This window comes from Akebia trifoliata, chromosome 2, assembly GCF_017979445.1.
Source record: "Akebia trifoliata isolate Shusen 1 chromosome 2, ASM1797944v1, whole genome shotgun sequence".
Lineage (NCBI taxonomy): Eukaryota > Viridiplantae > Streptophyta > Magnoliopsida > Ranunculales > Lardizabalaceae > Akebia > Akebia trifoliata.
Genome location: NC_141376.1, coordinates 8,235,720 through 8,253,353, shown reverse-complemented (window position 1 = coordinate 8,253,353; position 17,634 = coordinate 8,235,720). Strand labels below are relative to the sequence as shown.

General features: G+C 36.2%; 2 protein-coding genes across 2 annotated transcripts; one reads left to right on the top strand and one right to left on the bottom strand.

Annotated features, from left to right (window-relative positions):
* Positions 1–683: 683 nt before the first annotated feature.
* LOC147409307 (uncharacterized) lies at positions 684–10,546 on the bottom strand. The gene is made up of 9 exons (XM_086427444.1): positions 10,300–10,546; positions 9,867–9,947; positions 7,981–8,101; positions 7,801–7,895; positions 4,967–5,038; positions 3,249–3,506; positions 2,924–3,032; positions 1,589–1,778; positions 684–1,168 (listed from the first exon to the last, which is right to left on the bottom strand). Exons 1-9 carry the CDS (start codon positions 10,321–10,323, stop codon positions 1,081–1,083), a joined length of 1,038 nt encoding a protein of 345 aa, XP_086283570.1. The 5' UTR covers positions 10,324–10,546; the 3' UTR covers positions 684–1,080.
* A 1,294-nt stretch (positions 10,547–11,840) lies between these two features.
* On the top strand, positions 11,841–17,000 carry LOC147409306 (mitotic checkpoint protein BUB3.1). Its single transcript, XM_086427431.1, has 9 exons — positions 11,841–12,147; positions 12,254–12,384; positions 13,359–13,441; positions 14,764–15,030; positions 15,715–15,790; positions 15,914–15,994; positions 16,285–16,363; positions 16,460–16,560; positions 16,649–17,000. The coding sequence occupies exons 1-9, from the start codon at positions 12,028–12,030 to the stop codon at positions 16,728–16,730; spliced, it is 1,020 nt and encodes a 339-aa protein (XP_086283557.1). The 5' UTR covers positions 11,841–12,027; the 3' UTR covers positions 16,731–17,000.
* The last annotated feature ends 634 nt before the right edge of the window (positions 17,001–17,634 follow it).

The following is a 17,634-nucleotide window of genomic DNA, read 5'->3' as shown; positions in this document are numbered from 1 at the left end:
ATCTACCATTGCATGCCATACCGATGGGTACCTGTTCAATGAGTCCACCCCTAACTGTACTAAGTTAGTTATGATTTCACCCTTACTAAGGGTCCATCCGATGCTTCAGGGTTGTAGAGGATGGAATTTTATGAATTTTGAAAAAGAAAAATTCAAAAAAACTTATTTTTCATTGTTGAATTTCATTTTTAAGTTTGAGCGTCATGTGAAAGTTCGGTAGCCATCCATTTTGCAAAACCTTGGATCCAAGTTCAAAAGAATCTGTTTTTTTATTTATTTATCTGAATGAAACTTAAGAGGGCTGTGGTGTTGGATTTCTGATGTGGTAATTCATTTGAGCGAAACGACCTTTAGTAAGGCTCTAAATTTACTATGTTAGTGAGGAAAGGGTTTCACCTGCTCAATTGCACGTGACTTAGAGCTCCTGAAACATCTGTGGAGATGGTGAAAGCAAATATACTCACTTTCAATAACAAAAGAGTTGGCTGTGAACAGAGTGGAACAGAGGAACAAGATTTGTTTTAATAGCCGATCCCATATATTTGCGATAAGGCTTTGATGATGATGATTAAATCTACACAGATTTATGGCTTCAAACAAACACACTGAAAATAATTTTAAGGACTTGTTACCTGCTGGCAGAAAAGAGAAACATATCAGATTTTAAACATGTAAACCCTAGCTTTATTTTTTGCGTGTCTTTTATACAATTTAACAAAAGAACAGAACAGCTACACTAATGTAAAGAAACACTGATGTTTTGCCTTTAACCAACTTCTCGAATTCAACTCCAAGAATTGAACATCTTCACATAATAAGCAAACAGGAGCAGAGTTACTGCAACACATTTGTTGTAACTGACGTTGTCGAAGGATCTCAAAACAAAGATGTTGAGCCATAGGGATCATTGAGAAGCTCAGATGTTGAGCCAAAGGGATCATTGAAAAGTTCAAATGGCTCCACACTACAGGAAGCAGGCTAGGAACAAACAGGACCAGAAGCTCAGTCACCAGCAGTGTCTACAAGAGAGTATCTTATGTTACTCAAACCATAGGTATCACCGAAATTCTTAAGTAATGTTCATTGTTGTTCGTCATCTGGCCGGTTTTCACCAAGACTGCGTTGTGCCAGTCTGTAATACAAAATACCCATTGTTGCCATACATGCCCTGAAGAAGATCATGGACCACTCGAATCAGCTAAATAAAAATATTTCTTCTTTTCGTGTGCGAGCATGCATATATGCATGCGCAGTAGTGTTTTGCGCACGCACGTGCGTGTGTGTGTGTGTTTGGGAGGAGTGAGAGGGGAAGGAGGATAGCATCATTAGGATCAGATGTGAAAGAAGCACCTGTTTTATTTCACGTGGCAAAAAAATAAATAAATACAGGACCCACATTCAATAGCCCCATCTAGACCAAAATATCGACCCAATCATATGAAACCGACCATCCAATCAACACTTTGTTTGGAAGTTAGAAATAGATGACAATCCCTCAAGGTTTTGTTTGTTCCAACCCCTTCCACAAGCAAAAACAAAGATAATAAAGTCAAAGGAATAAACAGAAGGAAAGATAGGAAGACAGTACATGATCGCTATGACGAGTAGGATTTTTCTAGGATCCATCCTTGAAGATCTTTGATGATGCCGCAAACGACCTTCAGAAACATCAACTGTGTTGGACATGTCTTTGCGTGGGGGTGCAGTTATTGGCAGAGTTGGTAGGGCACTAGACCAAAAAGGTATTAAAGCCCTTAGAAACTTGCGACTGAAAGGACCTGCAATTGAAAGCCCCATCAGCTTTCTCCAATCCAATGATTTTTCAAAGCAAAGTCACCAAAAATTTCCAAGCAACTTCAAATAAAGTTACATTTTACTCCACAGAAACTGGTGTGGCGTGGGGAGTGCAAAAGAAATAAGAAAATGTATTAAAAGGTTAAAAAAAACAAAACAAAACAAAAAGAAACATCCATACATATCAATTCATGCCTTATGTTAGTGAAACAAACCAAAGGTAATTTGGAAGACAGAAAATGGGTACTCTTGTGAAAATAGCTTCAAACATCGAGCATTGTAGACAACTAGTTCAGCTTCAGCATATATCTAACTGTATCCAAGCAACTTCAAGTTTCAACTGACTTGGCAATTCAAGTGGAATTGGTCAAGATTTGGGAAACACAACTCAGGCTCAGCCAACTCAATAAGAAAATTACGTTCCAACCTATACATGCACATAAACTGAAGATCATAAACTCATCTTGATGTGTTGTGTTTTGAACCCACAGAGAATATGGATCACCTTTTCTTCAATTGTTAGTTCTCTTAGACTTCAATTGTAAACTCAGAGATCACACCCCAGGGAATGGCAAACAGAACTAACTTGAGTTGTCAAGGACTTCAGTGGTCTCTCTCTCCCTCTCTAATTACAGACACAAGAAAGCTGTCATTTACTGCTTCAGTATTATCATATATTGGCAGAAAGTAATGATCGAACCTCCTACTAAAAAGACCTGCTAAGCTGAAGTGAACCTAGTCCTAGAAACCACGTAGCAAGAAGTTCTGTTGAAGGAGTTTTTATAAAAAGCCATATCGGTGGTAACACTCTAAAATAGGTTCTTCATGAACGGTTAGAGCTTAACTATAATACCAAAAACAAGATTGTTTGGTATTGTTATTGGCTGAAACCTAAACAAGATGGGTCCCTCAACATCAAAGAGGGAATACTCCATTCTAGAAAACATTCAAAGGATCTCTATGAGTCAACTCTGCCTCCACAACTGGTTGGAGACTAATAAAGTTTTCACAAAAGTTGACTCGATTCATCACTGTATCTAATCTAGCATTGCAAGATTTTTATCAAAACTTGGCCCATATAACCAACAAAATAGCAGTTGGAAGAAAATTAGAAACCATTTTCACTCACCCCTTCGAGTGTACTTCTTACTGGTCCCATATACATCATCAGAAAAATATGCAATTTCAGAGTTTTGCCTGTCAACATGGTAAGCACCCTTTCTCGTTGTAGCACCAGTCTGTGAGGTATTCTCAACATAGAAACAAAATTGTATCAGATAAGATGTTATGAATATGTACTGCTTACATGCGTATGTAAATTCCATCAAATATATACATCACACATGCATATACTAACATGTGCACGTACATAAATGCATGCAAACGTACATGCAAGCAGAGATTTAACTGAAATATCCATTGTAAATTCAATTTTTAATTCAAAATCCACCTACACCAGCAGGACTTGTGCTTTTTACAAAGTTAGGCCCATGATTAGATATCAATTGATCTCCCGCTGAACTAGGATCCTCTATCTCCACGATATCTATAGCTGAAAGATTTGAAGAACCAATTCCAGTTGCAGGTGAGTAGCTTTCGGTCATGTACCTCCCCTCTTGAGCTGCTGAAGATGATGCACTAGGAGTATTATGGGGTTCTAATGTTGGCAATGGGACAGGTTGATTGCCGAACAAGTTTTTATCCAAACCCGTCTGCATCATATCAGATAAGAGTTATCTAAAACATAGTTTTCATGAAGGGGGGCAACAATTAGTAGGATTAAAGACTTCTATCTTATCCCAAGATTCCTTCTGCTCTTCACAACTCACAATATATTAAATCACAAGAATCATATGTTAATCCTCTCACGCATGTTTCATGGATGATGAATCCATGGAACAATGGCCCTTTTAGTTATCAGGGCAAGCATTCCACGATATCCTACCAAGAAATAGAGAGAAGACCACTGAATAAAATGAGACCTCTTGTGATAGATTTAGTGGCAACTCATGCCAAATTGTGGACCTGCTGCAGGGCTTTTCAGAATTGAAGCTACCTACTCAAGACTGGAGGAAATGAACATGAAATTGTGTACTATCCACACCGCTCTTATCAACGGGAAAGTATAACACAATCACATCAGAAGTTCCAATTAAAATAATGTGTTCACAAACTCGTATTGCTGTGAAGGATGTTAGAGACTGACTATTTTTTCTCCAACTAACAAGGGAGATACCTCTCGACAACACTGTGTTTCGTATTCCTACATGGTGCACACTACCCAATGTTAGCATGTATGACCAAAGCAGAGATAGCCTTCAAGGGCTACCGGCTAGAGAAAATCATATTTGGTTTCGGTGGAACTGTTCATAATCTCATGGGAAAAAATGTGTCAGGATCATTAATGATAAAGGAAACATCCTTTCAAAGACCCAAAGCCTGTCTTCACAAGATTAAGGGTATTCTAGAACCTTTTGCAGATGTGAAAGATATACACGTGTAAAGAAGCAAATCGAATCACAAATATCCTTCATTAAGAAAATACTTAAATTTTGTTTAATACTTTTAAATTTCCTAGAAACACAGTCTACAACAACAAGGCACTATGGGTCGTAGACACTTCTGTGGACGATCTTTATGTAGAATGAATTCTGGGTAATGGTCGGTCAAGCCCAGCTTAATTAGCTTCTGTAGTGGGATTCCAAAGCAGAAGCGGCATGCCAGGTAGAAGCTCTAGCTTCAAGGGTTAGGACAAGGTTCATTGTCATCAAACTGTTATCCCAAAAAAATTGTGATCTATTGAACAAATCTTGTTACTCCATTTAATTAGTTTGTTGCCACACTTTCTCAATCTAAATCTTCAAATGGTTGCAAAAAAGCAAGCTTCCACCAGTGCACTCACCCGTAACTTATTTGACTTCTCGTCTCCACATTCATCCATCAACTATATAAACTAAGCCACCTCTCATAAGGTGCCGCAAATAGAGACCATGATTTCTTAATATAAGTCTCCAATGATCATTGTTGACATTATAATTTGACACACCACAAATAAGTATGCCTGGGAAGTCCATAGTTAGTCAAACAACCTATTGAACAAAATAGTAAAGAGCATCCCAAATTTTTAGTGAAGTTCTTCAAAATTATCCTCAAGAACCACCGTCTAACTCACCTGCATAATAGCTTCCTTCAATTTTGAGTGGAGACAGGATCCTGAATCCTTAATGCTTTTAGGAGGCCATATCTGCACAATAAAGCATCATTTAAAAATTTACCATTCCATACAATTCAAATTGGCAAAATAGAGGTGTAAAATAACATCCCCATTACAAAGTGAGCTTTTTTTTATCCATTTTAATAAGGTTAAAGAGTCGTGATAGGTCACAAGAATCCACCCTGATTTTACTCGTAACATCATTGACTAGAAGAGGCATTCTTCACCTTCAGTACTTAAAGACCCTTTATGGAAGCAGAATTTAAATCATTTGGTAATTACAATATAACTTTTCAGTACGGTTAAGAGTGCCGTAATACAATTTGAAAATGCAATTTGCTTTTCTACTTCTGGCATCTAAAAAATACCCTCTACGTGGATCAAGAAAAATGGACAAAAAAATATCTATGCCAATCATACCATAAGCACAATAAATTCCCTAGACTAATTGTAATCTAGACAAGTCATCCATTATTCAGATGTTTTTTAAATATAAGATTAACTACACTGACTTTTTATTTTTGAAAAAAGTAAATACTACACACATAATAACACTCCATCTTATAGAAACATGGTCATGTAGAGCACCCAATGTAATACTTCTGGGTTGGACACAAGCCAACATCCTTATCCTCAAAATTTGTGGTCAGTTGAACGAATCTTGTTCCTCCATTCAATTATGTCTAAAGTCATGTCTTCTATTAGTTCTAGCGTGCTCATATTTGCTATCACTACCTCAATCAAGTTCTTTTAAACCAACCTCATCTTCCTTCAGAACCTTGAACTTGCACATTCCTTGTAATTAGGGCTGTAACTGACCACTGTTGCACATAACTGAACCATCTCAATCGACTAACCTTAGCTTATAGACTATTGGGGCTAAGATAGTAATAAGACAGGGAATGCTTTACAAAACTGAAGTTTGGGCAATTAAGAAATAACATGTGCATAGATTGAGCGTGGCAAAGATAAGGATGCTTAGATGGATGAGTAAAAAAACTAGGGAAGATATAATTAGGAATGAATGCATTCAAGACAACATCAAGCATTATCTATTAAAAAAAAAAAAACTAATTGATCAAATATCTTTTCAACTTTTAATATTGTTCATATGATTTTTCATGTTAACAGAAGACTTCGCTCTGAATAGAGTGGAAAGAATCATTTAGCCGATCCCAAATCTTTCGGTTAATGCTTTGTTATTCTAGCTATATCAACAACACTAATCATATTCCCCCATTCAATTAAATCTAGATTCATGTCTTCCATTAAAGTAATTCTCGACAAATTTTTTATGATTGCCTCATTCCACATCCATTTTGACCTCCCCCTCGCTCATTTTACAAGCTTCGAGCTACACAGTTCTTTACACGGTGTTGTTATCAATTGATGCAGTTGAGGATCAACATTGGTCTTCAATCACTGATCAAGCCATTGAAGACAATCTATTGGATCACTATCCTGAAAAAGAAACAAAATCAAGCAAGATAAAACCATTTGATCCCATAGTTAATGCCAACCAAGTCAGCAAGCAAGGGAAGATAATCACAAGCTTGAGAAGAGTGAGTGGGCCATATCATGGCCAAGGTGTCACCCCACACGGCAACAACAAAAAATAGGGAGAAAATTCCAAGTTAAGAAGTGGGCTAGGTTTAATGAATCAAGTCACACATTCTCACAAGGTGGGGGGCATCCCAATTGTAGGAAATGTGGGTTGGTTTCCTTGGTACTTGGTCAAAGGTGCAGGAACAAGAAAATGGATTAAGAGAATTTGAGTTTCAAGAAAAAATTGGTTTTAAGTGTTCTTTCCCCCAAACTTGAACACTAAGTAGGGTAAGTGGGATTTAATATGGTATGTAATTTCATTTTGTCGTGGGGTAGTCCATCGTCGTATCAAAAATATTTGAAGTAGGCTAGGGGGTGCGACCCAAACCAGGTTTTGTGTCATCTTCTCTTTTAGTTTTAGCTCCTTTCGGCTATGTGGATCACTGTGAGTCAATGAGCCTACTGATAGTGTGCGGTTATCACATGTGTATGAAAATTCTCTTTTCTTTCTTGCTGAATTCTCTTGGTGTTGTGTGATTACAATCAATAGTGATTGTCTATGTAAGACTTTGATCGATCTGTTTTATCAGATAACTAGCTACATCATCATTCTTTGTACATGACCAAACCATTGCAATCGACTCTCCTTTATTTATCACTCACTCTCATATGTGCTCGTGAGAGTGTTCATTTCACATGCAATTAGGAGCACCTCTTGGAAATACGCATGACGTGATGGTCCACGTAATTTACATTGATTCTACAAAGTACATATTTTATTTAATATGCCAAGCACCCCCTCCTAAGCCTTCAGTGAAATCTTCATATAGTAATTATTACAATAACTCCACTATTTTTAACTATCTTATTTGAATTGTATTATGTCAAATATGTATCTCTCAACAACATATGTATCTAAATCTAAGTTACACAATACACATATTAGAAATATCTTACTCCCATGTTGGTCTATTTTGAAAGTTGTCTCTCTTTCTAGTCCTGCATGTTTGTTAGTTTTTTTTCCTTTGAGGAACTTTCAAGTTTCAACCGGCCATTACTAATACAAAATTACCAGCACTGATAAAAAATGTTTAAAGACCATGAACTTGACTTGGAATTTCATGTGTTAGTTATACTTATAATTGCCTTCCCATGATTCATTTATAAAAATAGGAAAGAAAATGAAATGGATTTTTTATTTATTTAAATAACCATGACAAACTTCTATATGTGAATGCGAATCTTACCGGAGTGGAACATGTAGGGCACACATATCCTGCCGGTGCAGTGTGTGGAGGAAAACTTCTAAGATAGGAAACCAAGCAATTTGTGTGTATAACATCTGAAATGAGAAGAAAAAAAAAAAAACATAAGATGTGTGATGCAATGTGAGTTCAACATGTAGCTTGGCAAAGGAAAACACATACGCAAGCAACCCAATCTAGTAGTTTGAGAATCACTTCCATCTTCAAGCACAGCCTGGCATAGACAGCATGTAGGAGGCCAATCGTACTCTCCATCTATTACCCATTCAGAGTAAGTACGGACCTAAGGAAGTAATAGAATAAGTACAACCATATGCCAATAAAAACTATAAAACCAATGAGAAGTATTTTCATAATAAACAACAATCATGTATGACATATTCATATTCAAACTCCTATGCAAAAAATAGCTAGTACCATATATATAGGGAAAGAGAGTTGTTCTTGTCGATGGGGCCATATGGAGATCATGTTGGACAATCCAATCATGTAGTTGCCAACACAAGATTGTCTTTCTACCAAATCACAATTGTTGAGAAAATATAAATAATTAAAAAATCAATCACTTAACCATATAGCCACTTTAGGATTCCATGTTCTCACCCTTCTCCATTACTTTTAATGACGTGGAAAAGGTTCGAATTTGAAATTAAGTTCCGTAGAGATTATGGGGGGAACTTTTAATGACGTGTTTAAGAACATTGTAACCTCTCTCTTTTGCTGTCTTATGTTTCTATACTATTATTGTCTATGGTATTTCACCTTCAAAAGCCCTTCCTTGCAAATCCAAAACTAGATGTTCATCATCAAAGCTTTATCCCAAATATCTAGGGCAGGCTGATTGTCATCACTTTTTTGAAACCTTTAACTTGCACATTCCTTTTTTTATGTTTGAAAGTTAACTGGGGGTTAGGCAGACCCCCTACTAGGAAAAAAGAGCACCCTTACAATCTAACATAGGCATGCCCAGCAACATCCTTCTTAATAATGTCTTTAAGCTAGGAAAATCCTCATGACTAAGATCTGCTCTACCCATGGAAGTAAGAAAAGAAGCAAGGAAATCAGTAGCATAGTTCCCTTCCCCATAACAAAACTCCAAGTTAATTTCTTCAAAAGAACTCATAATCTCCCTGATTTGTCTAACAATTCTTGCCTGCTTCCAAGGGATATCACATTCACCTTTCACACATTGGACATCGATCTATCCTGATCCAAATTTTAACTATGTTGGCTGCAATTGCTACTCTCATCCTTTTCTCCATAGCACTCAACTCATGGTGGTTAACAGACTTTGGCTCCATGCAGCCAGCCAACCCACAAAGAGTCTTCCCTTCATGGTCCTGGATGATCGCACCTTCCCCCCTCTGTTGCCTCTCATAGAACCATCAGAGTTGAGCATATAGGCACCTACAGGAGGTCTGATCCAACCATACAGAGCTGGGACTCTATGGAAGTAATCCACTTCAATGCTCCAGGCTGTCATAAAACTTCTATTGGCTGGATTGTTTTCAATCTTCAGGCCCTCTTGCTGCACTGACATGATCGCATCACTACCTATGTGCAACAAAGAGAGGTTTTAACCAAGGCTGCTACCTGTCTTTGTTGCACATAATCAAGCCATCTCAATCGACTTTTCCTTAGTTATCACCTATCGGGCTACTTCAAAAATTTCATAAATGCATTTATTTCTAATTTTATCTTTCTTTGTCTTTCCACTCATCCACATTGTTACACTCGATATGTGAACATGTTTATCGATAGCCAAAAATACCCATCTCCATAGAACATAGCCGATTACACAATCATCTTAACGTATTTCCTTTAATTTTAAATTGAAATGTGTGAATCACATAGCACTCTAGGTTAAAATTTTGTAGAACAAGAATTTAAACCTATTTACACTTATAAAACAAAAGCAAAAAAAGAATCATTTCTGATATATATATATATAAATGCATATAGGACGGCACGACATGTCTAGTTCATATAAGACCAAACTATCAATACATTATAAGAATTAAAGCAACATATTAGGGTTGGGTAAGTACCACACATATGCGGTGTTCAGTGAAACAAATGCATTCTGCACAGACCGGAGCCTTATGGACGAAACAGTAAAGCTTGGTCGCCTGCACCGAAAAAGAAAACAAAACATGTAATTGAGAGACAAAAATGAAATAAAATAAAAAATCCCAAACATGTTTTACGACTTTACATTACTTTTAAATTGACGAAGCGAAATCAGATATAATAAAAGAAAATGTACCGGTGGCAAGGATGGAATCAGACTAGAAAAAATAAAATTAATTATTCGAAACCTCGTTCTAAATCACAGAGAAAAAAAGAATTAATTCCAAATCGATTTAAATTCAATAAAATCCAACATAAAGAAATATAGATTTACGAAGAACGGGACATATTTCGATAGTTCTACCAAATTATAGTGGGATCAAGAACGAACTGAGATGAGAAAGAGAGTACCTTGCGACACTTGCAGACCACCATCGAATCGGCAGGTGAGATTGCAGAATCGAAGAAATTGAAATTGAAATTGAGATTGAAGGTTGAAATTAATTAATTCAGATTATGAGATGGTGCGTGGAGACTAAGAAATCTAGATGGATCTTGTAGAGAGAGAGAGAGAGACAGAGAGAGAGCTCTTGGTCTCAATTACGGTGCATTTACACAATGAGCGTTGTTAGGGCGGGAAAAGTATGATCTTATTAACAGCTTATAAGAGATCTTATGACCTCTATATATCAAATTAAAGAATTATCTTGCCAAACAAGCCATAAGATCTGAAAATGTTTTAGACATACCCCTCCACGTTCTGGAAAATATTTGAGATACCCTCCTATTTTTTCAAACTGATGACACACCCTTCTTGATCTCAGTCTTTTTTCATAGACTAATAAAATGACTTGAGCACCTTCATCTTCTATGAAATCCTTATTTTATTTCAACTTTTCTCAAAACCAGTCCTCTTAAACCCATATTATTCAACAATTATTTGTTGGAATCAAATTTTGTTAATTCAGATGTGTTGGTAAAGTTCCATACAATTATGGAAAAAGTTTACAGATCATACAAATGATGTTTTGGGTGTTTTTTTTTCTCCCTCAAACTTCATCAATTTCTTCGACCTTCCTAGAATACCCTATGTTGTTCTTCAGATTAGAAAGTATAAAATTTTGATGTCAAAGGGTACATATATTATCTTATTTGGGGAATAATTAGAGAATTATCAATTAATTTGTTATTTGTAGATTTAATTAGTGGGTCCCTAAATGAATTTTATGATATTTGATAAAAGAATAATGTTTTTCTGACGCCCTTCTCTGACCATGGTTTTAAAACTTAGTTTCGTATCTCGTCTCATCCAGGCCCGATATCGAGTCATCCTGGACAAGTTTTTCAATACGTTTGAGACGTCTCGTGAGGTAAATTAAAAAAATGAACATAAATCCTAAATCTCGATCAAAAAATGATTTTGTGAGTTGGTCTCGTTGATCTCCAATACTGAGTTGACTCGGGCGATATCTCGATCTTCAACGAGTTAAAAAACGATTCCTTTGACACACACCCCTGACATGGCATGTGTTAGAACCATAGATTCTTTCCTCGAGATACACAATCACGCTTATTTATAGGGATGTTTGTGTATCCCGAGGGAAAAAATCTATGATTCTAACTTATGTCATGTTAGAGGGTGTGTGTCACACGGGGGGTAAAAAAATCACGAGTCTAGAAAAAATTCAGAGAATTTTGTTACTGTGCTTAAGATCTTGATTCTTCATCTCCCCTTTTAAGGTTCTATATACTTCAGCCTTTCGAGGCTCAAAAACCTAGAAAATGATTGAACTTTAGATTGAAAAATCAAATTATACATTAATTTGGCCTTCTCTTATTATAATACACTAAAGAAGATGGCAATTATCAAAATTCAAAATTTGAATATTGTTTATTATTACGTAGAGGTCCTACCTATCTATACTCCGGAACACATGGGAGGACGAAAACGTTATAACGTTAAAAAGTACCGTTCGACTCTCTCTTTTTCAAAAACATTTCCCTCTCTCCTTTAAATTCTACTACCGTTACCGTCAGCTTATATTTTCAAATTTGCTCACATCTCCCCCTCCCCCTCCCACTTTTGTCTCAGTGCAGGAAAAAAAAAACCTAATTCCAATCTCCACTCAACGAGAAACCATGGCTGCGACCAATCCTCCCATATCAGGGAGGGAGCTCTCGAATCCTCCCTCGGATGGTATTTCAAACCTCAGATTCTCAAATCACAGCGATCACCTCCTAGTTTCATCGTGGGACAAGGTACCCTAATTCGTCTTCTTCTTTTTTTCCCCCAATTTCTATTACTTTTTTCATATTTGATCGTTTGTTTTATTTGATTATATTTTGTGATCAATCGATCGATCAGACTGTTAGGTTGTACGATGCGAGTGAAAATGTTTTGAAAGGTGAGTTCGTGCACGGAGGTGCAGTATTGGATTGTTGCTTTCACGACGATTCTTCGGGATTCAGCGCCAGTGCTGATCATACTGTGAGGAGGTAAAGATAATTAAGTGCACCACCTGTTTGTTAAAATGCCTATTTCATTTTTCTACTTTTAGTGGTCAGATAGTTCGTTTCGATGGAAAAAAAAATGGCATTTCCCATATTCACATTATATCAGTAATTAGGCGGTTTTGAAGTAGTAAACGAAAAAGTAGAGATCTTGGTGGGAATCTTGATGGGATATTGATCTCCCACAACACATGTTCCTCACCCACAACTAGAATTTTTAGGTTATTGGTAATGGGTTTTCTTCTCCACCTCAAATTTGTGTAACCAATTTGTCACTTGGTCACCTGATGTAAACCGTGAATGATCTTTCCATAAGTATCCCGATTTACAGAACTTGTTTGTGTTGTGTCCACCCCGTCCTCTGTCTTGGACATGGTGACAAGATTCTTTGATTTTTTTGAAAAAAGTCGTGATTAGTTTATGATTCTTTCAACTGGAAAGTTAATCCTTACTTATTCACAAAGCTTTGAAAAATATATTTTTATATTATATTTAATATGAAATTTTGTAATTTTGTTTAGTATTATATTTAATATATGAAATATATACATTTATATTATCTATAAGTAATAGTATTTTTTTTCCCCCGATTTCCCTCGAACTTTTCCAACTTTTGCCCATTTTTTATGAGTTTTTTCCCTTACCACATTTTCCCGAATCCCGATTTTGTCATTATGGTCTTGGGATCTTATCAAGTAATTCTTATCTAGGTGAAATATGAATAAATGGGGGATAAATCACATTTTTTTCCCGCACATACATCTATCCATTCATATAAAGCTGATCATTGCTGTTTGTCATGATGTTCAACCATATAGTGCTGTTGACATGTTCAGAAGATCAATGCATTAAGCATAACATCTTATGGCATTTTTGCTATTCCAAGTTTATACTTCTGTTTACATTTTAGAAGATCAATTCATCAAGCTTAACATCTTATGACATTCTTTCTATTTCAGGTATGTTTTTAGCTCTGGCAAGGAGGATATTTTAGGAAAACATGATGCACCTGTGCGTTGTGTTGAATACTCTTATGCATCCGGTAATTTTCAGACAAACCAAAGACTTGAGTTGAATATTTACCTCTCATCTTGTACATTTTGTACTTTATTATGTTCCTTATTATTATTATTCTGAGCATGTCAGTTGAATGAAGTCACCCTTGTTATTATTTGACTCCCATTTGTTTGCAAATTCTGAAGGAACAATAACAATTTGCCTAATTTGCTTGTGAACTTATTAGGATATTATTGCTATTAATAGTTAATGTTTAAGGAATAATGAAACGGCATTACATTATGGTGAGGCCCACCACAGACACTACTAATATATTTTGGAAAAAAAAAAAAACATGTTTCAAAACACAATTGCAAATTAAATAATGCCAATAATTTTTAAAATAATGCTAATAAGGCCAGTTATCTAAGTTTGAAAACCGTTTTTCCCCAAAACCAAAACATTTGAATAACGTTTTCATGCAACGTCATAACCAGCATTATTAACAATAAATGGCTCAATAATGGAACATTGGTATTTTCCTTAAAACGGGAAGGGTCTTGGGCATCTACTGTTCAGGAACATTATTTAAACTATGATTTGAACTTATTTTAGACTCGGTGAGGGCTGAATCTTAGTGGATTGGACACTCAATTCAGTACTCAATCAAGTGGCATTTTGAGTCCATGGATAAATGGTAGTTTGAAAATCTACTACCTTGCAGATATAGTTTGTTAAAGAGTTGGTAAAAACACATCCTGTTACTTTTGACTTAAATGATGAAAAGAACCCAAATTTGCTAATTAAATATTTAATTCACATTGCCTGTTTACTATGTTCTAGTATCTTACAACTCTTTTCAAATTTTAAAATCTGTCACTCTATTTGCTTACCAGAAAATTGAATTCTACTTAACTAAATTGTTGTGAGAAAAAAGGAGAATGATGGAAATCTCTTAGTTTCACCAGTCAAAATAATAATAATAATAAATAAATAAAACAAGCAAGCAAACAACAACAACAGAAAAACTCTACATTATTAATTAATGTGACCCTCAGAAAATGATACATAGTTTATAACCTTAATTGTGATACGATATCAAAACCACTGAAAATTTCATTAGTGAGTAGAGGTTCAAACTAAAATGTGACTTATAATCATCACGTGTTGTAGTCATCGCTTGCAAAATAACTTATTATCATCAGGCTTATTATTTTTTCACTCTGTGAGCAGCATGGAGATAGTTCTGGTCTCCATCTCATTGGGTGAGGGGAATAATCTCTTTATGGAATATCAAATATAAGCATCGTTTATGTTTCTCATGAAGTTAGTAATGTATCTTTATTTGTTTGTTATGCTTGATCTTAGGGCAAGTGATCTCTGGGAGTTGGGACAAAACACTGAAGTGTTGGGATCCTAGAGGTGCAAACGGGAAGGAACGTACTCTCATTGGAACATACCTACAACCTGAGCGTGTGTATTCGCTTTCACTTGTTGGCAATCGATTAGTGGTAGCAACTGCAGGAAGGCATGTAAATGTCTATGATCTGCGGAATATGTCTAAACCAGAGCAACGAAGGGAGTCTTCACTGAAATATCAAACTAGATGCGTACGTTGTTATCCCAATGGAACAGGTATCTATTATCTAATCTGAATAAATCTGGAAGTTTTGATTTTCGTACATTTAAAGTGTGAAGGTAGGGTTGTGATCCCAGGTCTATGGTATTACCACAGCACAGAGACTTTACCTCCTCACCAAGGTGGCACCTTCAAAGTTTTGATTTTCATACATTATCTGCAGGAAAGCTCCACTTTGTGCTGTCGGTTATAAAAGTCTTCTTTTCACTAAGGGGTTTTTGGTTGCATAATCAGATTAGTTGTTATACAGTACACCCTAGTACAGTTCATTTTTCAGATTCCCACTCTTCTATATTTTGGAATCAATTCAATTTATTGAGTTAAATATCTAATACAAAATAGCAGTTTCTCCTTTCTTATGCTTTATTCTTTACAGATCTTCCTTTATATGCCTTTACTTTGGGGAAAAATGTTAATTTTTTGCAAAAAATGTATCAAAAGAATAATTCTCCCTTGGTTTTATCTAAGGCAAGATAGTGGTTTAGTGGAGGTCAAATCTAAGATAACAATATGTGATTGTAATAATTTTCCCTTGATAACTAGAAAGGGGACACTTTTAAAATTAAGAGTTCTGTTCATAAATTCTATCAAGCCCGGGAGGGTCGTTCTGTTCATTTCAAGCATTTCTTACTCTGATTCAGTCATGGTCAAAACTTTTCTGACTTAGACTAATGTTGCAGGTTTTGCTCTTAGTTCTGTTGAAGGCCGAGTCGCGATGGAGTTCTTTGATCTCTCTGAGGCTGGTCAAGCCAAGAAGTGCGTATTCATTCTTGCTGAAATTTTTGGCATAGACCATGCATTATGCAGGATCTCTGCACCTGAGTACCTTCATTTCTATTTTCCAAATTTCCCCTTTTTATGGCATTAAGTTTTTTGCAGATATGCTTTCAAGTGCCATCGAAAATCGGAGGCTGGAAGGGACATTGTATATCCTGTCAACACCATTGCATTCCACCCCATGTAAGTTCTATTTTGCTTCCTTCTTTTTAATATTTGGCTGATGGTCCAAACCATCAAATTGATTGCTTTTTTGGATCGAGTGCTATTTTTTTTGGCTATGACCAACAAGAGCTCATCTATTTGATGGTTCGGATCAATGAACACATTGCCTTGGTTGCATAGAGAAGTAAGAATCTGTAATATATGGTGTGGGTGCTAGCCTCTGGTATATTTCCTCTTTGGTTACATGTATTTCCTTGCTCTACACTCATATATTTCCTCTTGTATGCTTGCAAAATTCATTGCTGCAGCTATGGTACATTTGCAACTGGAGGTTGCGATGGGTATGCAAATGTGTGGGATGGGAACAATAAGAAGAGACTATATCAGGTAAGATTTGTAGAAGTAATTGTTGTTTACAAGCTTATTTCTCAGTATTCTCAGTAAGCATAGAGATTTACTTTACTATCTGGTATTCCTTTACAGTACTCAAAATACCCAACAAGCATTGCAGCATTATCCTTTAGCAGAGATGGCCGACTGTTGGCTGTGGCATCTAGCTACACATATGAAGAGGGAGATAAACCGTATGATCTGATCTTAATTAAACTCTTCTTACAATCTCTTCACTCGGTGCATGAGCGCTCATTCATTCATTGTTTATCTATTTTGCAGACATGAACCAGATGCCATATTTGTGCGCAACGTAAATGAAGTTGAGGTTAAGCCAAAGCCGAAGGTGTACCCTACTCCATAAAATGTAGAGAAATTGCTACGTGTGTTCAAGTCATCTTTTTGAACATTCTTCTCTCTCTCTCTCTCCCTGTACTTGAGTTGTGACCCAATTCTGTGTGGAATTGGCGCAGTTTAAACTTCTCCTTTTGGTGTACCAACTCTAGGTTCTGAGTTAGCAGAATATCGTTGCAGTTGTAACAGACCATTTTCTTTATTCCCCTTCTCTAGACACAAATATGGAGTTAACTTTTGTCCTATAGATTATACAAGAATGGCTTTCTTTTATGAAGAATTTCTTTTGCAGATTTTTCGCAATCATGGCTGGAGTTTGAGTTGGATATCTCATTGGTGGGCCCTTCAGCAATGGGTACCACTTTCATCGCAAGGAAATGCATCGTGCTCTCTATTGATGGGCAACGCACTCCTCTTGGATGGATCAATTCTTATGACCTCTCATTAGATAGAGTTACAAGTTTCGCTTTAAATGAGCTCAATCACTCGCCTTCTCACTAATAGAAAAGAAAAACCAACCCGAAAAAGATGCATAATTCGTGCTCTATCCCCTTTAAACCATCTTAGTACATATCAAGAAACGAGAGGGCACTCTTCCAACATTGAGTTCCCAGCTGTCACTCTATTTTCAAAAGTATATGGAAATGGTTGGACGCTGGAGGTTTAGCCTGAAAATCACTTTCTCAAGGCGGTGGATTCTTGATTTGTTTAACACAACTGCATTAAAAATCATGTAAGAAATCTTAATCCTATTGTATAACCTATAGTTATCAAAAGTATTCCCTTCATGATTCAAGTTTTGCATTCACCAAGTGGAAATCACTCAAAGATCTGTTTCATTTAGAGTAATTTATGGAGATAATTTTATCTCTGAAAAACCATTGGATTCCATTCTCACATTGTCACGATCGTGT

Bases quoted from the DNA above. Each gene is read 5' to 3' on its own strand.
- LOC147409307 (XM_086427444.1), bottom strand. From the start codon at position 10,323: ATGGTGGTCTGCAAGTGTCGCAAG. The intron at 9,948-10,299 runs GTACTCTCTTTC...TTTTCGGTGCAG, and splicing joins TGGTCTGCAAGTGTCGCAAG to GCGACCAAGCTTTACTGTTT. The intron at 3,033-3,248 runs GTAGGTGGATTT...AATACCTCACAG, and splicing joins AAAGCACAAGTCCTGCTGGT to ACTGGTGCTACAACGAGAAA.
- LOC147409306 (XM_086427431.1), top strand. From the start codon at position 12,028: ATGGCTGCGACCAATCCTCCCATATCAGGGAGGGAGCTCTCGAATCCT. The intron at 15,791-15,913 runs GTGCGTATTCAT...AGTTTTTTGCAG, and splicing joins GAGGCTGGTCAAGCCAAGAA to ATATGCTTTCAAGTGCCATC. The intron at 15,995-16,284 runs GTAAGTTCTATT...TCATTGCTGCAG, and splicing joins ACCATTGCATTCCACCCCAT to CTATGGTACATTTGCAACTG.